Source organism: Tetrao urogallus (genome assembly GCF_951394365.1).
Source record: "Tetrao urogallus genome assembly, chromosome: 17".
Classification (NCBI taxonomy): Eukaryota; Metazoa; Chordata; class Aves; order Galliformes; family Phasianidae; genus Tetrao; species Tetrao urogallus.
In genome coordinates, this window is record NC_136830.1 from 3,576,068 (window position 1) to 3,603,613 (window position 27,546).

The 27,546-nt window shown below is 38.6% G+C and overlaps 1 protein-coding gene across 1 annotated transcript in view; it reads left to right on the forward strand.

The window, feature by feature from the left end:
- Nucleotides 1-27,546, forward strand: part of TMEM132D (transmembrane protein 132D) — a gene marked incomplete at both ends in the record, with an annotated part of 192,715 nt that overhangs the window by 93,278 nt on the left and 71,891 nt on the right. The window contains one exon of the mRNA XM_079543845.1: nt 19,149-19,332. Coding sequence (XP_079399971.1) covers nt 19,149-19,332 — 184 coding nt within the window. The remainder of the gene's footprint in view (nt 1-19,148; nt 19,333-27,546) is intronic.

The following is a 27,546-nucleotide window of genomic DNA, read 5'->3' on the forward strand; positions in this document are numbered from 1 at the left end:
TTCTGGTGGCGATGTAAGACACCTTGCTGAGATAACGCATGAAGAGATTTCAATCCCACAAAGGAATCTTAAGGTATTTCCCATCCTGATCTCTGCTACTGATTAATTTTCGTAACCTTGAGCAAAAGTCCACTGGCATCTTCCCTTAATCCTAGAGGACCTTGGATCAAACCTGTAACGTATGTCAACTGGAAAACAAGTCTCAGTGCAGTAAATGAAATGGTTTTTCTGCAACCTGGTGAAAGTTCTCTGATTGCCCAGGACTTCTTTGAGCCATTCTGGGGCTAGAATGGACTTCGTGTCTGTCTTTAACTGTTTAACTTTAACTGGCATTTGAGTTATGCCAGCTCTTGGGCTGCGGTATGGGAATTCTCTGTGAAACAAGCTTTGAAGAATCATCATACAATAATTCTCAGTAATAATTAACTGATTCTGAATATTAACTTTATAATGCAAGAAAAGTAAGAGAAAGCATCTCTTCAGTGGTGAGAGGATATTTTACTTCTCAGTACAAGGAGTTGGTGTCCACTGGTGAGGCGGGTGCCCAGAAGGATGGATAGGTTTCCCATGTAAGAGCATCTGTGATAAATTATTTTATTGCTTTGATGAATTCCAGTATGCATTTTGTCACTGCACTCTGTGAAATACTGCAAATATCTGAGGCCGGGGCAAGTTTTCCATGGAAAATGATAATGTTCTTCTCGCTTTATTTTAATTAGGATTTTAGTGGAAGTGAGAAATTTGCTGATTTATGTAACTCTTTAAACCAGGGCAGCAGGCTTCAGAGTAATTTATTTCTTGACATATATATTGGAGTGATTTTGAACACTTTTTGCAGCAGTTTGCAATCTTTTTCTGCAGAGCAAAATATTCACCTCAAACAGTGGAATTTCACAAAGTCATCACTGGTTTATACACTTCACAGTTATTTGTTATTTTTGCAGCCTTGTTTGTGAATTCTTCCTATGTGACTTCAGCAGACATGGGCATTTATTTGCTGTGCTGAAGGAGTTGTGTGGATTGTTTTAAGAATACGTTTTCAACCAGTTTAGGAAAAAAAAAAAGATAATACTGATAGTGATTGCAGAAACCAATAAAAAGAAATCTTTGGTTATCATAGATTATATGTGCCATTAGTCTTCATTGACAAGATCTCCTGCAATCTCTGATGGGCATCAAAATGGGAGATAGGAGGTATAATTCTCTCTGGTGTATAGCTGCTGTGGGAGTTAGAGCAGCAGATTTGTTTTGCAGACTTTCTGATCATTGATTGTGAAAATGTGATTGCGTGGCACTCTGGCTTTTCAGCATCATGTCCTCTCAGTAAATCAGCTGGTGAGAACATCAGTAGGCTGAGCCTTCAGTTCCATAATGCACTGAGCATTGCTGCTACACACAGCTCCGACACAAAGATGTGCTTAACCAGAGGAATACTGTCTTTCTAAGTGGAGGTTGACTTAAGCACGTAATTTTGAACTACTTTGCACATGAATACTGTCTTAAGTTGAAATTATTTGCACTGCTTAAATACTTGCTTAAAGTTTTTGCTGGCTTTTCTGCACAGTGAATGCAAGAGAGTTCAGCATCAGGTAGTTTGTTTGAATGGGTTATGGCAGCTCTGTGGCACTGCAGAATGCTTCCCCTTCCCTGGCACAGGAACAAGTTGCAGCAGTGCAAAACTGACCTTCCAGAGAGCATTCATAATAAAACTTTTTTTCTACATCAACAACAGGTATTGTAGATTTGTAGGCGATTAAGCATTGTTTTGCTCTGAGGGGTAGTGTAAGTCTTGCTGGGAGGCATCAAACCCTCCTCTTTCTTTGCTGCTTTCTTTTTTGCCTTTCCCTTATGGTTCCTGGTCTGAACTGATCCTGGACATTAGCACCTGAGGCTCACTTTGCACCACAAAGGTTTGCTGCTGTCTGTGCGGTGAGGAAAATATAGGTTAAGCAGATGGACTGCTTTTCCCATATGGCTTAAAACCAAATGAAATCACTGCAATGAAAAAAGAAATCTATGTTGTAGTAAGTCTTAATGTGGACTTGCATGTTAAAGACCAAAATAAGAATGTAATGCACAGGGCTGAGCCAGTGCTTAACGAGTGCAGCCTGTGCTGCTTGAACAGAGAGCACTTGTGCTGCTGGGTGAGCTGCTCCTCTACTTGAGCTCTGATGTTAAGCTGCAAAAGCCCAGCTATGAAGGAGGGTTCGCTGAGGGATTGTAAAAACATTGTGTTACCTACCTCCATCCTGGATTTCTACTATCCATTTCAGTCTCCTGGTGACTGTTTTATAAGTTTCAATCTGTGAATAAGTGAGTAATGTTTCTTTTGGGAATGTATTCCTCAACAGTTAAGTGCTGAGAACGTTCCCTCTGGGCAGTCTCAGCAGTCAGTTTGGGAGCATCATGTTGCTTCCTTGCAGGGATATAGGAAAGAAAATAGTTGCCCAGCAGGAAATGTGCCACATGTGGTGGTGTTATTTGAAGAGGCTTCAGGAAGATTGATTTAGAGCTTCACCCTCAAGGTGAAAGTAATTCCTCTCCTAAGGTAAGGACAACTCCACAATAGGATTGCTTACAAAAGAATCTGCATTTCTTCTGTGCTGTTCTGTGTTTGTGCTGTTTATTTGCTATTCAAAAATGAAGTTGCCCTGCTCATCTTCTTTCACATAAGATGTTTATTAACTTAGCTTATTAAAGAGACAGCGTAGAGAAAAGATATGTGCCCTATTTATTTACAAGCAAACAATCTGCAGAAGTATGCTAAGGATTTTAGGATCTTCCAGGAACAGATTATGCCTTGAAAGAATAACAATACTTAACAAAAACTTCATCTGGCAGATATCACACCTGATTTTTCAGGACATGGCATAATGTCCTGAATTCCAGTGGAGTGTGCTATGGGGCATCTATATGTCTGAAGCTTACCTTAGTCTTTATTTCCGTAAGGATTCTTCTTTCAATTCTTCACATGTTTAGGTTTTAAATGATAGCTTTTTAAAAAAAATTGATCGATGTTCTTTCCTAAAAATAAAAAAAAAAACAAGTTTACCTTACTTTCAGGAACTTTTATCTTGGCTTTTGACCCCCTACACGCTGCAAGTTTTGAAGGGACAGACTTCATTCATCCAGCAAGCAGAGCTTATGTGGCCCGTGCTGAGCATGCACTGGTGTGACAAGGGGCACTGTGGACATCCATGTGTCAGGGAATTTCAGGACCTATGAGTGCCTGTGGCATTTGAATAGCTTATTGAACATACATTAGCCAAGCAAAGACAACGTCACAGAAACATCAGCGTGTGCTGATACTTTCCTGGTTGCATTTAGCCCGTATAACTTACAGCGATGCTTCATGTTGTGTTAGTAATAAAAAAAAATAATAAAAAAAATGCAGTTTGTAAAAGTAAGTGAATTTTAACAGGTGGAATTCAGTGTGGTATTTGGCACACGCTGAGAGGCCAGCACATCAGGCACATTATGAGGGCTGCGCTGGGTGCTGTTTAGCACAGTGCACTTCAGCATTGTTCCACTATCTGTTAATCAAATCTGAAGGTTACACATTGTTTTTGTAAAGTCAGTGACAATTTACCACCACAAATTATTGAAAGTGATAATTCAGTGGAGTGATTCATCTACACCATGCTCTGGTGTTTGGGGAGGGAAAGCATAGCTCTCCTGTTGTTTAGCTGCTGGCACAAAATGACTAGCAATTGTCAGAAAGCATTTATTTTTCTCTCTTGACATTTCCTCCAAGTAACATGCAGTATATATATTTCCTATAAATCATAATGCTGCATTTTTCTCCTTTCCTCCTCCAAGTCGGTGAGGCAACTGCAAAATATTAAGCGCAGGGGGAAGCAGAGCCAGGCACGTAGCAGGGTATGACCCTCAAATCCTTGGGGAAATTCCTTCTGCGAACCTCCAAGCTGTGGTGTTTGGAAGGCATTCAGATTTAACTCATTCATCTCTTCTAACCGCAGCTCTGAAGGGGATTGAAGAGCCTCCAAGAGTTTTGCGATAGCTCTTGGGAAGCTAAGAGCACAAAATAATCAGCCCTTGGAATTGAAAGAAATAGCGTATGTGAATGACTTAAAGGATCTCATAAAATCGGCTCAGTTTGCAAGAGAAAAATAGAAGAGGCAAGAGTGTTAATAAGTTCCACAGTATTTTGTAGAATGCCATTATATCAAAAAGTGAAGTAAAAGGTGTGTAAGTGTAAGATGTGTTCTTTAACCTGAGTTAGAAACTGGTGCCTTCAGGATCTGGACTCATTCTGGTTTCATTCCAGATCTCACGTCAGCTATTGGAAGTAGGAATGAAGAACATTTTTCTCCACAGATACAAGTTGCAAAACCTCAGATTCTCATATCCCACACCTCAGATTGTTCAGTTTGATTTATGTTTGTGAGCCACTTACCCACAACAGCTTAGTATCTCGGTAGACCACAAGAGGACTGTGACCAAGGACTTCACTTCTGTTTCTCCTAGAAGTGATAAACTCTGCAGATGTGACAACTTTGTGCAGCACTGCTGCTGCTGATGGGATGGTTTGGAACCCAATGAGCACTGCAGCATTTGGAAGTGCTGACTGGGTTTAGCTTGAGCCCTGCAGACTTTAGGAACCCTAAGGAGGTTTCCGATTATCTGTAACTTCCACTGGGACAAGACAGTGCTGCATAATCTTAGAAAAGCCTTCTGGTAGAAAGAACAGCTGGAAAGGAGAGTTCATGGCAGGGGGAAGGATAATCTTAGGTATAAGTCACTACAGCTTAATTCAGCTTTATGCCTGACTGTCTGCACTGATCTCCAGCTGGGCCATTCCTCACACAAAGCAGGCAGGCAAACTTACAAAAAATGTATTAGCTAGTGTGAAAACAAAAGGTATAATGTATAAAGAGAAAAGAATTAAACAGGAAAGGAGGAGAAATATGGAATTGTGGTGATGTGTCTTTTATGTCTGGAAATGACCCAAGAATATTGGGTCAGAATATGAAGAACTGCAGTGGAATCAAAGGGCACCAGACCTGCATTTCTTGAGGGTGATGGTGAGTTCAGATTTGGTCTTGAGTGTCACTGCAGCATGGTCTGATGGATACGACAGCAGTCCAAGGAGTCAAGGCTATTACAGTGGAAACTGCATCCTCATTGAAATGGCAAAACTCCCATTTATTTCAATAGGGACTGGGGTTTACCTCTTCTCCGTGCTCATTTAGTAATCTGCTCTGGCTCCAGCGTTACACTGAATACCAGTGAGGTGCCAAGCAGGGCTGGCCCCCCTGGGCCAGTGCTGCTTCCAGTCTTGATGGCAGGCAGTCACCAGCAGCTCGTCTGTGCCCCACTGAGGGCTGCAAAGTTCCCAGATGTGCAAGTCACTGTGTTTCTGTGTTTTGTAGTTTTTGCAGTGTGTGAAATGCCTGCTGGCTATACCTGCATCTTCATAAGTTCTATGCTTGAAAGGCACTAGACAGACGTCAGTGTTACAATTATTATTGCTACTATCAAAACATTTTCTAACAAATGGTCAGAATCATATGTCATGATGCGTGAACATATGGATAGAATCTGTATTCAGGCTAATTTGCTTCAGTTTTTTTTTTTTCTTTTTATGTTGCTCCCTCCTTCAGCGTCTGAAATAACTGCTACCTCTGCAAAATTCAGGGGTAAGGCTGCAGCTGGCGTGTATGAAGATTTCTTTTGCTCCCACAGTGAGGTGTATAATTGACAGTAATGGCTGTAAAATGTAGAGCTCAGAGACTGGGCTTTTTTTTTTCTTCTTTCTGAGCCACCGCTGTGGGAAATACACAGTTTGATGTATGGCTGAACATTTCAGACTAGTATTAATAAAAGCAGAATGTTAAAGATCCATTTCAAGAATAAATTGTCTAATTTGGTTTATAATCCTAACTGTTGTTTAAAAAGAAAGAAGAGTAATAATGAAAACAAATTGCTCCTGGTTTAAATATTAATCTTATATGGTAATTGTGTCTGAATAAATATTTCAGTTACAGAGAGTGGATTGTATTGTCAAACGTAGGAAGCTGTGCTGTGGCTGAATTCAATGCCCTGTATTTATGTTTTGTAAAGAAGAGCTGAGATGCTTTGAAAGCTTTCTTCTGCTCTGCCTGCTCTGTGTGTGTCACTGCGGATTATGGCATGCCTCCATGAGTGATGTGTGCTAACTGTAGGAAAGGAAGGACACCAAATTGTCACAGGCTCCTCGCTGAGGTTGCTTCAGCCAGATCAAAATGATCTATATCTTCATAAAGCCAGCAGCATCCACAGCACTGTGGGCTTTGTATTGTCTAGGAATGGGAAGCACAGCTAGAAATTCTCTGTTGTAGTTTCAGGCAGAGCTACTGTAGGTGTTACTGTAAGTTAACCTAATCTAGTTATAAAATTAAGTGCCACCAAACTTCTCTAAATAGGCAACTTACATTTCCAGTCATTTAGAAAACTGCATCGTCAATTACTGCCTTCCTTCTTCATCACAGTTCCCTTCCCCTGCTGAACCTTGGTGGCGTCTTCACCACTGTGTTGGTGAGGACTGGAATTACTGCCTGCACAGACCCCAGATACAAAGAGCCTAAAAAAAAAAAAAAAAGAACTTAATATCTTTATGTGGAAGATACCAATGATCAAGGTTTGCTTTTTGCAGATCCTAGTTTAGCCCTGCAGTGCCTTAGCGAAAATATCAATACATTTTCAACATACAACCTATTCTGAAAATAGGAGCATGCTTTAATTAATGCTCATTAGTACTGGTGAAGGTGTCACCATTTTCATACTTAAGGGAGGAATATCTGCTATGGATCTGAGAACTGCTTCAGTACTCTTCATTTCTATTTCTTGTACAGATAATTCCCCAGTTGTTTCTACTTCATCTTTTCTCCACACAATTCGCACATTTATCACATTTTTATAAAAACTTTCTTGTCAATCCTCGACTGCTCCACATTTAAGAATGTTTAGTGGTAAAGCTAAATTACTATTTACTAATTGCTGGTGGGCACCAGTAATTTTTAAATTTGCTGCTCCTAATTTTGCTTCTCCTTGAATTTTGCAAAAGATTTTGTCTCTTTTATGAACAAACAGTAAGAACTCTAAATTATTAAGAAAATAATTAAATTATTAAGAAAACAGTAAGAGGTAGAAACATATTTGGTAGCTCTTTTTCTTTGGGAATTGTCAAAGAAATGCATGGTTCACTTTGGTTTCAAACCAGAAATTACTGATTTTACTTTTTATAACGAAAAAGAAATTGCTCTTTTCTGTTCCTTACGTTTCAGAGATACTGCTATTTGTTGTGTATCCAAGCATGCTGTGATGTGGAAAATAATCCATATTACCTTATAAATCCATGTTAGCTTTGCTGGTGTTCATAAGCAGCCCACTGTATACCATCTGTACTCTACTTTGAGAAGCTTGGTAGTCAGAAGGAGATTTGTGTTCGTGACAGCATTCTGAACTTTGGTTTACTGCTTTCTTTATATTGTCAGGATGTCTGGGAGCAAAAGTGTAGGTCATGCTCTTAATTATGTGGCAGACCTCTTTGGAGGGTTCTGTGTTCCTTCAGGGGTCGTTTTCTTGCAGCATTGAGCAAAGGTCAGGAGTAATTCTCTCCACATGTAATTTGGTAAATTTACTGAATTGAACTGGCGAATTTGCTGATAAATGATAGCCCAGCTCAGCAGAATATTTAAATTCATTCCTATTTAGTAGAGTACTTACATGGATACTCACTATATAAACCAAGATTGACCCACAGGAGACTGAGCAAGCTTGTTTCAGTGGTTTGCAGAGTAGGGATCAACTTCTGTACTGTGGCTTTAAGAAAAAGTAGTTGGCCGTGCGCATTACGGAGTGTTTCGATGAGCAGCTAAAAGATTGAAGCCTGGTTTTCTGTAATTGCTCCTTTGGATTGAGTGTGTATATCAATTCTTAGGGAGAGTGCAGCATCCTTCCTGTCAAAGGATTAACTGCTTCCTCTTTTTTCCTCTCCTGGCTGCCTGCTTCCCAAAACTTTAATGACCCTCAGCCACCAACCTTCTGTCCAAATTTTGTTCAAATTGGTCAAATGTTGTTGGAAGGAACGATCGACAGGCAGATTGATTGCATAATCCTTCAATTCTTAAGGAACCAGGCTAAAAACAAAAAAAGGCCCATCAGAGTCATATCTGCCACTGCAAAAAACCCAGTATTTTTTCTAAGTATTTTACCATATGTACTTGCAAACCTTTCTAATTATGGTGTCTGCCAGTTTTTCTGGAGACGCTACAACTGTCTTTTTGCTCTGAACTTGCTCCGTATTTCCTGTTGTTTCTAATTATACTCTACTACCTACCTGCTCTAGCAGTTTTCCCTCCCTGACACTTAAGTCCTTAAATACTTGTGGAAAGTTAGCACTTCCTGTTCTTTCTGCCTTCTAAACCTACTGTTTTGTTTTGTTGCTTTTTTTTTCGGAGTATTGCCACCCTAATCATAGAATTGTTTGAGCTGGAGGGACTTTAAAGGTCATCTAGCCCAACTTCCCTGCAATGAACAGGGATGTCTATGGCTTGATCAGGAGCTCAGAGCCTTGCCTGGCCCAAGATCTACCTTCTGCGCTTCTTCGTATCACTGCAATTACTGCACATTCAGGCCCTCCAAAAATCCCACACATTATTTCTTTTAGTGATTTCATAAGAATATTTTGATTTTGTTATCTTACAGGGGCTCTTATTCTTACACCATTCTGTTGTGCAATGAAAGCAAAGCTGAAGTCAAGAAGCTTGAGTAAAGTAAAAAGTAAAACCATGCCTAAAAATCTAGCTTAAGTGAAAATTTTGTCAATGCTGTGTTTTAATTCTCCATGTCATTTGAATGCTTTTATAATTCCTAACAGCTTCCCATTGAATTTCTCCAAGAATCATGTTGGTCTGAAGGTCTGAAGTAGGGCCTGTCTGATTTTTTCCACCTTTTTTTTTTTGCTTTGAGGTGATATTTCAAATTTATACTTTGCTGGTGGTTGTGTTTTCCAGCTAGTGCACCTTTGTGTATTTTCCATTACAATGGAAGAAGATTGTCATGTACATTTGCAGTTGTTTCATTTTAGCCTTGGAAAGAAAGAGATTATAGATTCATTTGAGACATTAAAGACTCAAAATTGGACTATGAATCTATAGTGCAATAGCAGTGAAAGTATAAAGCAAAGAAGAGTCTATAATTCAAGCAAACTAATATTCAGTCAGCTACCATGAAATGAAATCCTGCCTGTGATACTTGACTTTTTCCCTTCTGGTCTGATTGTCATCTTCACGTCTAGCTGAGCTATTTATGAAAGGAAACACAATTCACAAATTTTAATAAAAGGGCCAAATTTTGCAACACCTCTGAGTGAATATTGATCTTCACTCACTGCTTTTCACATTTACGTGAATGATTTATGAACCTGTTGAAAATATTAATGATTGCTAGCATTAGTGAATTCAAAATTCTAATAATTAGGGTCTCCCTTTCCTTTCCTCAGTTCTTTAAAATCTATATTTCTTTTTAGAGAACTAGGTGCACAGCTTTCCTCTGTCAAATATAAAGATTTTTTAAGTACAGTCGTGAGATTCTTACAGGTGGGAGCAGTGCAATTTGTACTGCTGCCCAGGCCCCAGAGTTGGTGGCTGTTTCCTAGAGAGCCTACTTTTAAGATCCAAGATGAGTGTCTTCAAACATATTGATAAAAGTGACTTAAAAGTCCAAATTACATTAAATTGAAGATTATCAGATACTAATGAAGCATTTTTGATTTGATATGTGCGCCTTCACACGGGATTCTCTCGTTAGGTTATGTTTCATGAACTATCTCCCTAATTCATGTCATGCCTGTTTCTCTCTCTCTCCTCCAGTTTTTTAGTTATCAGCTTGATCATATTACTGCTTTTACTGAAAAAGTGCTTTATTTTTGGAAATGGCAAACAGCTGTGTTGCATTCCAACCACATACTGAGATAAGGAAATGAGAACCTACCATTTCTCAGCCTGCCTAGTTAGATCAGTGGGTTTTCAAAGCCCTCTTAAATTTATCTGCAGAAGAATTCTTTTGTTTACAGCTAAATTGAGGTAAGGAAGGAGGCTGGAAGTCATTTGAGAATGCAAAAATGTGGAAGGAATAATTTTGAATGAGAGAGCTATTATCAGCCATTACATGTTTCCAGAAGGTCTGCAGACTTATTTAATGTTTGGCTATGAGGACTTGTTGTAGGAAGTGAAGCTGCGTTTGGCCACAATGTCCATTTGAGTGTCTGGAGCATGCTATGATCCAGTTGCTCTGAAGAATGGCTCATAGAAGGCTTCAGATCCAGCCAGGGTGGCTCCTCTGACTGCTTTAACCATTGGAATAATCAAGTTCTGGAGGAGACTTTCAGGGCAATAGAGGGATTAAAAAGCTGTAAGTACTTTTGTAAAATAGAGCTTGATAAGTTTATCAAGAGATTATATGGTTGCAGTAGCAAGGAACAAATCCATATGGACCAAGATCTCTTCCTGCCCAGATCATCATATAAGTGCAGCTCTGTCTTCCTTCCTGTGCTGACAGCTTTTAATGTAGAATGAATGATCATAGCTTTCATATTCACATGATGTGTTCTTCGTGTCTGCTTTAGCAGCTCCTGGACTGTTTGGATATAGAAGGTTAGGACTGCTGAATAATCAATTGCTTATAATCAGATAGAAAATATAGACCTCACCAAATGATAGCAGTTGAGTGTACTTGTGTGCATAAATCAATGCGAATTGTTTCTGTTGTCTGGAGACACATTCACAATTATCTTGGGAGTAGTTTGCTGATCTCAGAGTACCTTCTAATGGATAATTCTCTGCAGCATAATAGCTGTGGTCATAACTTGTCCTTAGTATTTTCTTCATTGCAATTCCTCAGAGACTGTCCAAGGATTGCCAAGCCATACATCTCCTCTTATATCTCACTAATCCTGAGCTCAGGTGAAGCTGAGCCTAAAAAGGTGTGAAAAGTCAGGTGTGTCAACAGTGGATGCAGTGCAACCCGAAATGATGATATTGCTTGATTTAATGGAATAGTTTGTGCTAATGAGGATGTGGGTTCTGTGAACTTCTTGACTAGCACATCTTTTAATGTCACAAGAACATCAAAAGTAATGATTTGTTTTGACAGAGCCTAGAATTCAACTGCAAACCTCTCTCATCGTTCTGTCAGTATGATTTCGTCATGACTACCAGATTATCCCAGGGTATACAGTGGGTAAACATCTGCTCAAATACGAAAACTATGCCATAGCTGGAGTGGAGAAAGGGTATTGTATCATTGGAGCTATAATAATTTTGTGAGCATAGCACCTTTCTGAGCATACTTCTTGATCCATTATTTTCTGCATAAGGATTTGTTTATGAAAGCAGCTTTTTTTTTTTTTATAAATAAATAATTTTATATCAGTACTTTCTTCCATTTTAACTTGAACACAATTATTTGTCAAATCACATGTGGTAGAAGAGAACAGAAGTCAACGGGCAACAAGATGACCTCTGGTTACCTGGTAAGCCAAGTTTCAAATCTGTAAGAGTTGATGGAAGTGGAGCTGCCTCCATTCTTATTTCTTCCTGTGTCTGTATATATGAACACTAATGTCAGTGCTCAGACTATCCCAGCATTTCCTATCACAGCTAAGTTCTATACTTTGGAAAATGATGTGCAAAGATTTAAACTCTCATAATTTAATCCAACTTTGAAATTTGTCCCACTCTGACAGAGCCTTAGACCAAATAGCTTTCAGAGGTCCCTTTCCAAGAAGGATTATTTTATATTTTTTGTGTCTTTTAGCCCAAAGATTTTTCAAAAGAGAGGGGAAAAGGCAACTGTAGATATTCTCTCTTTGGTTATTATTATAATTTTTTTTCACAGTAATGCTTAAAAATAAGTTAGAAAGATACTTGAAGCTCTTATAGTTTAATATCAAAGAAGCTGGAAAGCATTTTTTAATTCTAGACTCAAACATTTGGGAAAGAAAATATGGTTTCTTTTTTTAGCTGGGATGAACTTTGCACTTTTGTAAGATGTTTGAGTTCAGCAGAAACACTTGCTCAACAGTTCATTGCAGAGGAAATTCCTATAGCAAGGGTGCTAATTTCATATATTGAATATATTCCAAAACAGGCACTGATTTTAAAATATAATGAATCTTGGAGTCTTGTGAAATGTAGTGCTGCTTCCATATATAATTACATTTGTTGAACAAGTGTGGGCTCTAATAAGCAAGACATGAAGAGGATATGTTTCAGATTTAACCTTGGAGACAGAAGGAGCCTATGTGCTAAGATATTGGATCTCCCAGTCTTGATATAAGACTACAATTTCAACAATAAAAACATGTTAGGAGAGATAATTTTCAAATTATTTTGGATTCCAGAGTTATATAGCCCGAGTGGGCATCAAGGAGAACAGCTGATGTTTGGAACACGGATCATAAAGTACCAAAACACTGCACCCTTGCTGTGAATGCAGAAATAATAACAGCCTTGTGAAGTGTCATTTCTTGGGGAGACTCATTCTTGAAGTGAATTTTAGACAAGTTTCCCAACTTTCTTGCGCTGAGGATTCTTCCTGACCTTTTAAATGTGTTACATTTGCTAGAAAAATAAAAATAAATGTTGAATCAATGGCACTAGTGGTAAGATAATCTAAGAGATTCATCTGAAGATGCGCAAGAGATGCAATCATGAAAGGTAATAACAGGTGGAGTTAGGGGAGTAAAATTTTTACTCTTCAATGCTTCATAGCTTATGTGATTACTTTTCACCAAGACTGTGATCGCTACCTGGAAAATGCTGTAAACTCCATAATGGGCACTCTGTAGGAGACAGAATTAATTCTGCTTATATGCATTCTACATTTTGCAGAGGGCTCACAGGACCAGAATCAGTGACTGGATTATAACTTTGCTCAGTGTGGTTTTGCCTGATGGTATTTGAGCTACTTGGGCAGCAGTGCTTTTTGTCGTGAGTTTGTATGCTGGGAATACTCAAGAACAAGTATTTGTGGCGCCATGCCTGCGCCGTCTGACTATGAACGTCCTGGGTCTGGTTCCTTGCTGGTTGATGAGCACTATGTTGGTGTGGCAGCTCCCTCTCAATAAAGGTTTTTTTCATTTTCGTGAGACAGTGATGTTGAAATGCTAGCGACATTGGTAACTGCCTGGGAATTTGTAATGTGAATGAAATATCCAAGGCTTTTTCTGTTGGAAACATTCAAGACTGGTATTGGCCTGTGGACTTGGGCTTATGGGACACGATTTGGGAGTAAAACTCCTATAGCTCTACAAGTCCCAGAAAAACCAGCAATCTGCAAGTAACACATCATTTCTGTATGCACTAGAGAGTTATTTAATGGTGGCTTTTATACTTGGTTTTTCTACCCACAAAATAGGTTACTTTTCTCTTATTTGGTATTTTTGTCAGTTCAGAAAACAATCATCAGTTTCTGCAGTTGACTTGTACAGCAGTGTCTGAGCCTCAGATGGACCCTGTAGAAATTCTCCCAATTAATAATGATCATTTTTTGCCTATATATGTGATTTGCTCTTTTGCAGCTTTATCACATGTATGAGTTGTGCTATATTTATCATTATTTTTATGCTGAGGACAATAAAAAACAGCAGGTAGAGAAACCCAGACTGACAATGTCTTTGCAGGGTTTTGTTAGGCTTAGTGCTGTCAGTAAAATTGTTTTCTTAACCCAGCAATTCAATCCCACCTGCATAGAAACAGTGATTTTTCTACCACTGCCTCATGATTGGGCTACTTCAAAAGTGCTTGATGTTTACTGACAACTGTGTTGAATAATTTATTGACTGATTATTAGACTGGATGTAATAAAGTCAATGTTGATTTATCATTCCCTAAGCATAATGTAGTAAGTGATTACTGGATTTATTACGTCAAGAGATGCTCAGAATGATGGTTCTGAACTGAAATGCTGGGTTAGTGGGGAATTACTTTTTAGATTTATATTATATTTTAAAAATTGTTAAATTTTATTTACTTTTGAATGGTTTTAATTATTTGGGAAAAGTGCTATCAACAGCTGAGAAATTGTATAGTGAATAATTTATTTGAAAATAGCAAAAAAAAAAAAGTCAAATAAATAATTCAGCAAATGTTTCTCGACCAGCACTGCTGATGCCATGCTCCATAAAGACAAATCAATTTTTTTTAAAGAACTTTATTACATGATTAGCAGACTCACTTGGTAATTTTTCTTGTTAGTTGGTTCACTTATGCACCAATTCCTTAAGAAAAATGATTTTTCATCTTACCCATCGCTGAATTTTTAATACTAAGATGACAATGAATACAATTAAATTTTAATGTAGTACTCTATGTATCACCTTATCTCGATGTATCAGTGTTGATTAATGATCTTCCCTGTAATACAGTGGGATTGATTCTAGAGACATCAGATTGTTAGAATTCCTTCTCACCTTGGGAAGGTCAGAACCCCATGCCTTGGTCTTTCCTGTCTGTGTTCAGAATATTTCATCCTTTTTGCAATTTGTTATTGGGCTGATGTGTTCAGCACATCTACTACTTTACAAGTCGTGGATGTTGCAGGAACTGCACCAAATTCTTTAGTTTTATTTTAACAGAAGTTTAAACGTTTTGTGAACTCCGGCATTTTTTCTTCAACAGAATGGAGGGGTGAAAATCTTGTTTGCCAGTTAGGGTCATATCTACTGAATGGATTGGTGGATCAAGCATTGGATGTGTGGAGTTCAGCAGCTGAGCCAGCTCCTCAGCTGGCGACAAGAAACGTCATGCTGTTGTGCTATTTCATGTCAAATCTTGCAGTATTTGATTTTTACCTTACATCTCAGTTTTATGGGTAAAATCGTTTACTGAAATTCTGCAATTTTTTCTTGTATGGATACTTGTCCAGTAAAGCTTGAAAATATTCATTGTTTGCACTCTTGCTCAGAAACTAGAAGGAAAAGACAATCAGATTTGTTAAAACAAAGAATATATCTTTGCCTGTAAGATTGTTTTGAGGGCTTTTAGCTTGTGGCTTTTGTGCAGGGAAGACTGGGAAAAGAAGCTTATCCCAGAGACAAAGTTTCCAAGGACTCTAAATCAGTAGCAGAATGCTTTGTCTTCCTATACTGCATTGAAGAGTTCAAATCTTGCCTGAAGCAGACATGTTTGTGTGCATTGTTTTAGAGTAGACTCGCAAAGGAAAACTGAAGGTGGTACATTTTGATTGCTGAGGTTAAAGATAAAACAAACAAAGAAAAATACAAAAAACAACATGCACACAAATATTAAATGTGGATGTGAAGTTTAAGACCATTATTCACCATTCGAATGAAGATGAAGTTGAATTTAAGACATATTGCTGCTGCTGAATCTGAGCAGTGGCAAGACAGTAAGCCATCCATAAACCCTTTCCACAACCCAACTGATAGAACTGGAAACAGCTAGCATGGTGTGTTATCTACTATGACAAAACAGCATATTATCTTACTTTTACCCAAAATTTTGTACTTGTTTTGAAATGACTTTATTTCTGAAGTTGTTGAGGACAGCCACCGCTCTGTGGTGGGTCATTTTTTTCCTTTTTATATGGGAAAGTCATTTTCAATTTAATTTTTTTCTCCTATAAAATGGGAATAACAGTTTTCACAAACTCCCTGAGGTCTCTCAGGGTCAGCTGTGCTGATGACTGCCTTCTTTCATGCTGGAAAGTTTTCTGCAGTTATCCATGGAAACATTTCTTCCTTTTCTGAGCACTGCTGTTCCATCTCAGCCTGACCTGTGCAGCATTTCAGGCCACAGGTTCTTTCAGTACCCTGCAAGAGCAGTACTGGAGATATGGGTACATGTGTGGAGGTAGAAAATAATCAAAATTACCTTCTAAGTTCTTCTCCCTTGAGGCTCTTTCATTAACATTCCTATGATATATCTTACTTAGCATATTCATGGCTTTAGGCTTCTCATGTCTGCTGTAGCCTTCTAAAGACAGTGACAAAACTTTGCATGTCATATTATGAAAAACATTAAATGCCCAGTCCTTTTAGTGGGTTCAGAACAAATCTTGTTCTACGAGCATTATATAAAGACCAAAGCTGATACCACAGCTAGTGAAATCATGAATGGGATGCTTGAATTGACTAACTGCCAGCATCCAGTAGCTATTCTTGGATTTACTGGGTCTCTGCTTGAAAATTGTCCTGCAGGGCATACCAGCCCTAGACACCCAGAGGAGTGGCTGGTTCTTTCCTTAAAGAATCTTGGCATAATGACTTAGGTGTTAGAAGTTGGCCTTGGGCCTTGAAACCAGCCTGTCTGATTTAAAAGGAATCCCAGGCCAAAAGGGCAGAAAAGAGATTAAAAAAACCCAACCAACCATTGGCCTCATTTGGGGATGTCAGAAGTAAAATACAGAGAATGGCTCTGCAGAGGAGGAAATACTCCCCTGGAGAGAGGACAGTGTTCTGCATTCTTAATTTGTTCGAACTGCTTGATCTCTTGGACAGGAAACAAAAGGCTGTTTAAGAATTACAGTGTAGACCTGCTTGTAGTGTCCTGGCTGACAGGAGGAAAGACCAGCCTATTCCCTTCCAGTCAAGTCTCCTGTTTTATTGTTGTCCCAGATTTTTTTGCTTGTCTTTGCATTGAACTGTGACTGTTTCTAAGTGGGTTTATGTGATGCATGGCTCAGCATGGCTCTATCAACAAGGAGACTTTGTTGGCACCACGATGAGCTCTGTCACACTTTAACAGTAAATCTAGGAAGTAGCGAACTCCAAAGTGAAGGACTGGTCTTCAGGTTATCATCAAGAACTGTTCCACTTTGACCACTCCTCACCTCAGCTTAGATTGCTGTCATGAACCATTGAGTTTGGCCAGAAATTAAAGGAAAACACATTCAACATTTTGGTTAATATTTTGTAGTTGCACAGCATGGGAATAGTTGTTTAAGAATATGCAGATCATGCTCCACTTCTCTCTTACCATCTTTTCCATTCCCATTCACTCCTCCTTTGTTTTCCTAATATTTTCCCCCCTTTTCTCTTGTGTCTTAATCATTTTTTTCTCCTTTTCTTCTAATCTCTAACATACCTGGAAAAGGACTAAGTTGATCACTTTTTTGATGATTGTCCTGGCAGTTTTAAGTTTTTCTGTCATGTTTTGCCCTGCGGTTCTCTCTTGTGCAGCAGCATCTCATTGCTGTGACAGGACACATTGTTGGTGACAGCACCAATTCTGCAGTGCCGATGACTGGTAGCAGCAGACACCAATGCAAAAATAAAGGCAAACAGCCCGAATAGAATCTCAAAACCAAGGTTCATTATATGATGATTTAATTAGTTCTTTACACACAGAAACTGTGACAGAACAAGCTGTACAAAACAGGACTGCTGCTAGGTATTTATAGGCAATGTGTTGCCCATTCCTAATCATACAATTAAGGTAACCGAGTTTCCATAGCCACAGCTGTATGATCCTACCTTGGTCAGCATGAAATAAGACTGCATTCAGTGCTCGTTTAGAAATTGTGCTCTTTTTTTTCTTTCTTTTTTTTTTTCCTACATGAAGAAATGAGAAATTGAACACAATGTATTCCATTTTGGAAACACACGGGTTCCTTTTAAATTCCACCCAGGATTGCAAAGGACTCAATACATCCATTAAAAGACAAACCTTAAAGATGATCAGATTAAATTCTTCAAGCAGCAGCTTTAGATAAAGCATTGAATTTAGCCAGCATGATAAAAATTCTGAGTATCTTGGGAAGAATCCCAAACAGGGGCTGTTGTCAAAACTAGCCTTAATAAAGAATATGCCTAATGTTAGCTATTTCCCACATCAGCTAAAAAAACCTGCTGGGTTTTGAGCACATTTTTTTTGTGATTCTCTAATCAGTTCCTGAAAAATGTTTTCTTTTTCTCTATGCTGCGACACTTCAGTATTGTCCCCTTCTTTCACTCCTTGAATGTCATCTTGCTGAAAGAAATCGTGCTCTTTCCTTTCCCTCTGCACTAACAGTGATGATCTTTTTGGCCTTCAGTGCTTCCAAAGTAAAAGCACTGTCATTCTCAGTGTTCCCTGGATTTCTGCACCATTAAGAATTTCTGCATTCCCCAACAGCTTTACAGTATATTGAGTATTTTCATGTCTCTATAAATGCCACTGGACTATAGAGCTCACCTTGCCAAGATACGCAATAGAAACTTTACTGCATTGCTTTCTATACAGTAGCTGATTTTATTACAAGCTTTGGAGGAACAGCACCTTTGAGCCCCTTTCTAACTTCCTCTCTTTACAGTTCTGCTTTATGGTATTCACTTACAAGAACTGTGTAACCTTTTATGAAGGACAGCATATAAAGACAGAGTAACATGGACAAGTTGTCAGTAACACCAATATCCCGGAAAATCACGTCTCAAGTCTTTGTTCTTTTCTGGTGTTTTGACTCGAGGATCCTGGCCAGATTGGCCAATACTAAATAGTCCTGTTTTGTAACTCTCCCACAGCTGGTTATATTAGATACTCATGGTTTAGATGAGGACAAAACTGAGCTTCAGGCAGACATTCTCAAGGTAGCAAAAAATCATTTCCATGTTTTCTGACCCTCTGCTCTGAATTGCCCACATTTACAGATCCCATCCAGAGCTTTAACCTCTGTTGTGTTCCTCTTTTTCAAAAAGCAGACGATAATTTTAATGCAGTGCTTTCCCCATTTCAATGACTGACTCGCTTTACATCTGATTATATTTTGCTTTAACAGGGAGGAAATAACAATTTGCTCATCAAGGAGAGAGCTTTGGAGTCAAATTTTTTGGTCTGTGCAGATAAACTTGCATGTAGCTTTACCCTTGAATTTATGTTGAACTGCCTTTGTTTCTGTAACCATAAAATGGAGCTGTGCTTGGCGATCCATGTCCCAGAGTGTTACTAAGTCACTTCAATGTATGGAAAATACTCTGAGATCTTAAGACAAGTTCAAATGATTAATTCATTATTAAACCCATCATCTACCAAATCCTCTTTGTGGAAGAGCCTTAATCCAATGTTTTATTAACATAAAAGCAATTATATTACTGTCTTATCAGTCATGTGAATGGATCCTTTATTTTTTTTTTTGCTTGCTTCCAGTGCGGATGGTCCTTCCTCTGAAATCATGCAGATTGATTTTGAAATTGAAGACCTTCCTGACCTACCTGAGACCCAGCTCATCACATGGCAGGTAGAATATCCTGGAGATACAACATCTGATCTTGGAGTCTCCAAGATTTACGTCAGCCAGAAGGACCTGGTAGGAGTTCTCCCTTTGGCTATGGTAAGAGACTGTCTGGCATTCTACAAGTTTTGAATAGTGGTTTATAGTTCTCGAGTCTGATGGGTGCAAGTGATCTGCTGAGAGCCTAGGGGATGGTTTCAGTTCCTTGAGAAACAAATTCTATCATGTGAAATTTGCTACATAGCAGTGCAGTGTTTGAGGGCAAAACTAGCTTCTTCTGGCAAGCAGTGCTATGCTCTCTTTGCTGTATGCACTGACTTCTTGGAGGCAGGAGCTGAATTTGTGGCATTCCCAGTGCTCAGACTTCACAGTCGTTTCATGGAATAGCATCCCTGGACAAACATTTCAATCTGATGTGTGTGCTAGTTGAGTCACAGATAATCTTACCTTTGTTCTAGGGCTCCCCAAATCACATTTTTTTTCTGCCTTTCAATTCTGATTCCAGGATTATTTTGGAATAAGAAAAGTAAAAGTCATGGTATGACTTCTGAGTGATTTTTAATTGTCTGGAGAACCCAAAGTATAGTACACAGACTTCTATTTTACATAAATGTATTCAGATGGGCTGCTTCAGCACCCCAGTGCAAACCATAAGGTTTCAAAAATGCCTGATTCTTTAGACTTTAGCTTATCTGAAAAATAACAATGTTAGGTAACCAAATTCCAAGTAAAAACTGTTTTTTGAGCTTCTTCTTCCATCTGTGTTTCTGCACTGTCAGGGATGGAGTACAGCAGTCTATTGAGTGACTTGCTCCATTTTGGTTTTTAGACAATCTACTAAAAATATTGACACAGTGTTATTTAACAGTGAAAAGAAAAGCAAAAATCAATCTCAGAGTCTTTAAAAAAATGTAACCTGGATGGTTGCCTAGTGATAACCTGTTAATTATGCCATTACCGAAGGCTATGAGGTTGTTCTATGCACTTTCAGATTCAAAGAAGTGATAATGGCTATTATTATAATTTACCAACTTTATAACTACTCACATGTTGTGATGCTTTAATTCACTAGAGATATTTCTTCCCATTTGTAATGGCTCATGCTTTCACCAAGCTGTATGTTACAGCTGAAACAGCTCTTTCCATCTTGAATCATGGCCATCTAGCAAAGCAGAGCTGTATATCTTTGTTTCACACGACTGTTTTTATGGACTAGTTCCTGCTGTTGAACAGTAGGTAATCTTTGTTGTTTTGTTGACAAAAGAAGAGGATTTCAGGTCTTCAGGTTGGACCCTGATGTGCAGTCACATGAGTTCTGGAGTGCTGAGGACTAAGGCTGCAGAGGTGATGTGATTTACATAACCCAAATTGTGCAGGGGTTGGTTATGTTAGTCTCCTAAAAATGAAAAATGAAAGAACTTATTTTTTTCTTTTGGCACTAATGGTTGCAGAAAATACTGGATCTTCTCACACATGTCCATGATCCGTGACTTCTTTAGTACAAAGCAATACAGTAGCCAAAAATAGCTAATAAGAACAAAGACAGATTCTCCTGCAAGTTGCTACAAATCAGCTCACTGTCTTCATTTCCATTAAAAGAAGAAAAAAGCTAGCCCAATTTCAAGAAGCACAAAATTCAAAGGTCATATAAAGTCTATAAAGTTATCAGTAGGTGACATTTTACAAGGCGACAGGTGTTGGAATAATGGGTAACAGAGAAAGCAAAGATAAATGACAGAGATCCCCTAATTACTGACAGACTCAGAATAGTTTTAACCTTATCTGCATTAACTGGAGTGTCAGGGAAGAAACTCTGGAGTATCACAAATCTCCAAATATTTGTGGCACCACACTTTTTACTCAAGAAATGATGATTCAGGTGCAGACCTTTCAAGATGTGTAACTGAGCTTAGTTTGGTACTTCAGATTTCCCTGTGAACTTAGCAGAGCTGGTTTGTAATTCAAAATTTAAAATAATTGTAATAAAAAAGAATAATTTATTCTGTTTAGGAGGAACTACTGTGAAGGCAAAGTACTATATTCTCTCCTTCAGTAGACTGGGGTTAAGTTGGGTTAGTGTTTCTGGGCTTCTCAGCAGAACACGTAATTTCATGTTTAAAAGCACCAAAAAGAAATACTCTTGAATATTTCAATTGCAGATTAATTTTTCAAAAGAACCATTTTACTGCTTCAACATTAGACAGAGCTTTGTTTGTTGTTTGTTTTTTAATAGACTAACACATACCACCTCTGCGCCATCTTTTTTTTCTGTAGTCTTTTCTGACAGCTATTATGGATTTGTAAATTGCAAAGCAGAAGAATGGCCAATTTAGAGCTTCCTGTTTTCTTTTTTTCAAAATCTTGTAAAATGTTGCAGCAGAAGGACTTGAATATCCATATCAGGAGACACCAGCAGTGCCTATTTTTTTATCTATATAAAAAGGGGGACTGACTTTGTATTCATGTGGATAGCGATAGGACAAGGGGGAATGGATTTAAATTGAAACAAGGGTGATTTAGGTTAGATGTTAGGAAGAAATTCTTCACTGAGAGGGTGTTGAGGCTCTGGAGCACACTGCCCAGAGAGGTATGGATGCCCCATTCCTGGAAGCATTCGAGGACAGGCTTGATGGGTTCCTGGGCAGTCAGATCTAGTAGCCATGCCCATGGCTGAGGCATTCCAGATTTTGATACCCCTGGAGGGTCCTACCCCAATACCAGCAGCACATGATGCAGCAGAACGCTCTAAGATGTTGATAAAATCTGTAGGGTGCATTTTAAGAATGTGTGGGTACCATAAATGCTGGTACTCCTGACACTTTAATAATGCTTTTTCTAATTATGAATTGTAACAAACAGAACCTTGGTACATCCTGGAACAATCTTGGCATGCTGTGCATGGGACCCCAGACAGCCCTTGTTAGCAGAACAGGGATGGCATGGGAAAAGATGTTTAATTTGGGAACATCTAAAGAGCCTATGAGCACCTGTCTGGATATTTGCAGTGCATGATCCTTTTTTCCTTTATGTCCAATGAAATACAGGCAATGATGTTTATCCAAGGTTATAAAAAAAATATTGGCCTTTTACCATGATTGCTTTGTGGTGCTGTGTACAGCCACCCACTAAACCACTGGGAGTATTTAAATGGCATAATTGTTTCCACAAGCCCATTTTGTGCTGTCATTCATGCATTCCTTGCATGGCCACTGTCTACTCCCTTCCCACTTCCCTGCTGGCTCTCTCACTGCAGGGTCTGTGTCTATTGGTAAAATGTGTTTAGAGAGCTGAAGAAGAGGGGTCTTAAGCACATGCTGGTCAGTACAGGAATGATAGAGTTCTGGACTTGGGATGCCAGTAAATTACTCCATGGTAATTACTGCAAATTTGACACTTTGGGGAAAGAAATCTAGTAATGGCATAGTGAAGAATGGAAAAAAGATAAGATACACATTGAGATACAAACCCTAGCTCCTCTTAAGAACTTTGAAATATGACAATAAAAAAGCATATGGTCCATTTGTTCATTAACTACCTTGAACATGCTGAACTACTGAGATTTTCTGAGTTGAGGATGGGCAATGTAATGTGACTGCAAGTGAGAATGTATGCTTGAACCTTCTAGAAAATGATGTTTTATATTTTACTGGTATACGAAAGAGTCAGCTTCCAATTCCTATTTGACTTCTTTCTGGTGTTTCTTTCCTGTTCTTTTTCTCTCCTGTTTCACTAGGTGATGAATGGCATGGGTTTAATCACTCAAATTGCACATTTGCTGCTATTGATTCTTATTGTTTTTTAAATATTCTGTGAGCTTTTTCATAATTGTCGTGTTCACCTTTTGTTGAACCTTAATGATTAGGTGAGGATGAGAGGCACATGAGCTCTGTAGCCATCTGTATACATACAAGATAATCCCTAATGAGAAAAGCAGAGGGCAGATATGACATACTGGTAAATGGATAAGTTGAAATCCGTTCTGTAAATAATAATAACAAAAATGATGAATAAAAATATACCTTGTCTGGTTCTTAACTGAACCAGCTCTGGACCTGTAGATCACTTGCCTTTGCTGTACATGTGTCCCAAACCTACTCTGTTGGTGCCCTCGCTTTATTTAATATATAAATTTAGTACATGCTCTCAGTGATGAGGAATCAGGGCAAAATCTCTGCTTCATAAATCTCACAGGGGGATGTGTAAGCACTAGGGCTGATAAATCCCTTATTAGAAGACTCCTTTAACTGGAAAATGTGGTGTTAACTTCATTTTTTCTTAGAATACAGAAAAATACTTTTTGGTTAAACAAACAAACAAAAAGAAAAACCTTCCACTTATATATATTCCAGCAGAGTTATCAGAGAAACTTTGAGTACAAACCCTGTCTCCCATTGCAGATGAATATGTTCTTTTCCTTGGACCCATTAGGCCCATTTTGGCTTGTGAGAAGCCATATTTATGGCAGTCATATTAAATAAATTTTACCCAAAACTTGAACACAAATTTAACATTATACCTTTTGGATAATTTATTGATTCAACTTGCTTGTGGTGTTCCTTATAAACATTTAATGAAAATGTTGACAGCATATAAACCGTTCTACCGTCAGCATAAAGAGCTGGATGAATAGACCAAATAAATAAATAAAATAAATTGCTGCAACAAAGAGGTTATCTATTATATAGGAAGTGTTCCCATATTAAAATAATTTCTAATAATTGCAGGAATCAGATGTAATGGCAGTAGCAGCCACTGCAAGATTTAAAATGCCTATGGTATTAATGCCCATATAAATATATCAATATTAAAGATTTCATTTTTAGCTAGTGCCATTTATTTTCTGGTAGAGCCTTGATATCACACTCAGACTTAGCCACCAGTGTGCTCAGCAATGCACAAATACAGATTTAATTCTAGCCTCACTCTGAAGAACTCAGAAGATAAACAGACGAAGCCAATCATCAGGATGGCAGAGGGCCCGTGCTGAGGGACCAAAGTAGGATCCTCACTATCTACCATCGTAAGCTTGCTATTAGGATGCTTTTAGGTGAACTGAAGGCTTTTCTCTGGAAGAGCTGAGACCTCAGTTCCCATCCACATGCACGATACAGTTGAGATCACATCAGCCAAAACCAGCTGCTCTCTTGAGAGCAGCTTTCATTAACACTTGTGCTGACTCTCAGCTTTGTGTATGAGATGTCTACATACTACTTACAAACTTTAACCTTCTTAATCCATGGATTTTAAATTAGAGTTACAGTATTAGTCAAATTTTTAAAAATGTAGTTTAATGGCATGCATTTCTCAAGAAGAAACTTTTAAATTGAGATATTAGTAAATCTGAGACAAAGTCTGCTACTGGAAAAGGGAGAAACTGCAAGTAATCATTTTCTTTTCATAAGCATATTCTATTGCCTCCATAACCAGGTAGGTCAAGGCCAGTTTTTTTCTCAAAAAACAGTTTTTTCAGATCAGGTTGTCACTGTAACTGTTGATGCCATAGATTTACCTGGCTCAGAAAGCCCACTCTATGGATTGGTCCTCTGTGGTTCAGACACTTTGACAGGAAATATTGAAAAGCCAATTAATTAGTCTTTCTGTGATGCATGAGTCCGTTTAGTTTCCACTTCATATTCTAATAACTATAATGAGCCTGTACAGCTAATAGGAAAAATGTTTTATCCAGTAAACACACAATAATCTGTTATGCTTCAGAAACTAATTGAATCATAGATATGTGAAACTACAAGACATTTTTGCTTCATGTAGATTTAAATTTTTTATGTCTTGTTGGAGCCTGTGATACCAGCACTGATCTGTATCCAAACATCAAAGCAGGGAGCTGAGCAGTGCAATCTGGAGTGACAGTACTGGTATTCCACCATGGCTGTTTAAGAAGAAAGTATGTTCAATTGCAAAGGGAGTGATGTATAGAGTTTATTTTGCCATTACAATTGCCTGTTAAGAACTTCAGTCCTCTACTTATTATTGCTATTATGTTAAACATTGGCCTTGCTTCTGGCAGCCTTCTTCTGCCTAACTACCAACACAGCAACAGATGCACATGTCACAAGAGCATAGAATTTTGGTTTGCATAGAGAGGAGAATGAGAAAACAATGCAAGCACTTGATGAAGTGGTTGTTTCTTACCTCCTTCCCCAACAACTGCCATATTCTTTTGATTTTTTTTTTTTCCTTCTAGAATTACTGATGACACTGGGTCTCTTAATATTCAAAATAACAACCCTTATCAATTTTCCTTTACAATTAAATATTCCATTGACCTCTTGAACACGCAATGAAATAGTAACTTTGGTTCATTGCAAATGTTTTTGCTACATAAATTACCGAGCAAAGAAAGCCAGTAAGCAAGTTTTCCAGCATCAAACATTTTTCTTTTGCCAAAGGTTACTATGGGTTCATGGAGAAAGATCTTAAGGATGATGTTGTTTAAGACAAGAAGTTAGAAATCTTGTTTTTGTATCTGGAGCTGCAGTTGCTAGCTGACTAATACTGTAATCACCTGTAATAATAGCAGGCAACTGTCACCCTGGTTTTGTCTGAGTGGGGGAATGAGTAATGAGGATTCAGACTGGCTGCTGGCAAAGCTGCTGACAGCCACACAATTTGATGCGGAACATCGAAAATTAGGTTCCCTAGAGTAACAGAAACAAACACGGGATATTTTTCTTACGAATTAAAGTCTAAGAAAAACGGCTTTGCATAACAGCTGCTGTTTTTTCTTAAGTGCAAGTTACGTATGTTTTTCTTGATTAGAAGCGTGCGATTGTTTTGGGGTGAAATAAGCTCAATCCTTCAGCCCTTGACAGTCATTCTGTGTTGCTCTGAGGCTGAGTGAGACGTAGAAGGTACAGGAAAACAGCAGATGCTGCAAGTTCCATCCAGAACTTGTCTCTGCTTTGGTGGACACAGACTTACAAGATGTGGTCTGTCCATCACAGACCCAGTCTTGTCACACTGCTGGAAAGCCATTGGCATTAAAGTGTTGTGCGTTTAAAACAGATGCAGCTTGGTGGTGAATTGAGTTTTCAGGAGGAAGGTTTCAGAAGTATTTGAAGGTTTCTAAGCAGTCTGCTTTCAACAGCTGAAAGGCACCTCATTTTCAGTAGGCAGGTGATTTTAAAGTCAGGATGTTCTAAAGTGCCCCACACTGAGCAGTCAGGATGATAAACACTGGTAAGCACTGAAAGCCTCGCAGCGTCTAATCTGGATTACTTTTGAACACCTTTATATCTGTAAGTTAATCAGACTCAATACTAAAGAAATTTTGAAAGTTGTAGATTTTAAATTTTATTTAATTTTTAAATAAGGGCTGGTGTTTGCTTACTGTCACAGAGGTAGTCAGATTCAGTTTATGGAAGACAGATTACTGCCTTCTGTTCCTCTTTTGTTTAATGTCAGGTTTCACTCACAGGATTTTTAGCAGTGCTGCCATACAAGGCAGCAGTGAATATTCAAAACAGTCTTTAATTCTGACTGATAAATTGCTTTCACTGAAAAAAAATCACCACTTTTTCTTCTGTGCTCAGATTCAGTGAATTTGGTCACATCAGGATCCAGAGTTACAGTGCTTTAAGAAATTTTCTTCGAATGCATATGACACCTCCTTCCCCTCCCTTTGGAGCAAGCCTTTCCGAACAGCAGTGAGATTTGCAGTGTAACTGAGGCTGAAGGAGCCCCAGATGTTACCTGCACAGCTGGATGGTTTCATCTTCTCTGTATGCTCTGATCAGGTGGCTACAGAAAGCAACATGTCTCCCCTTTGCCTTCTCCTCTTTGTGCTGAACAGGCTCAGCTTCCTCCTTTGTGCCATGTACTCTCAGGGCCAGCTTGGTGGCCCCATGCTGGCCTTGCCTCCAGCCCATCAATATCCCCAAGTTGAGCTGCAGCCTCTGTCAGTTTCCCACCTCTTAATTTATGTGGTTATGAGAAGATTTTTCCCTTTTGGCATAGTGAAAGGGATGTTGCCTTAATTGGTTCCCTTCAGATTAGTGGTTTGAATAAAACATTGCTGAAAAAGGAGCAGCAAATTTCTTGCTGCTGAAATACACACACCACCACTGCTAGAGCAAAGCAGGCAGATATCACCACACTTTTCAGCTTCTTGACATCATATTCATCTGTTTTGTGATTTTAAGGGGCTAGGGCTTCCCCTTTTCCCCTCTCCTTTGAGGATTAAAGCTTTTGAAATTATTTATTTACAAGCCATGGAAATCTCCCCAAAATGGATTTTAACAAGTGTGTAATTGGATAATTTGACAACTGGTAAGCCGAAGCCCCAGAGATCAGGAA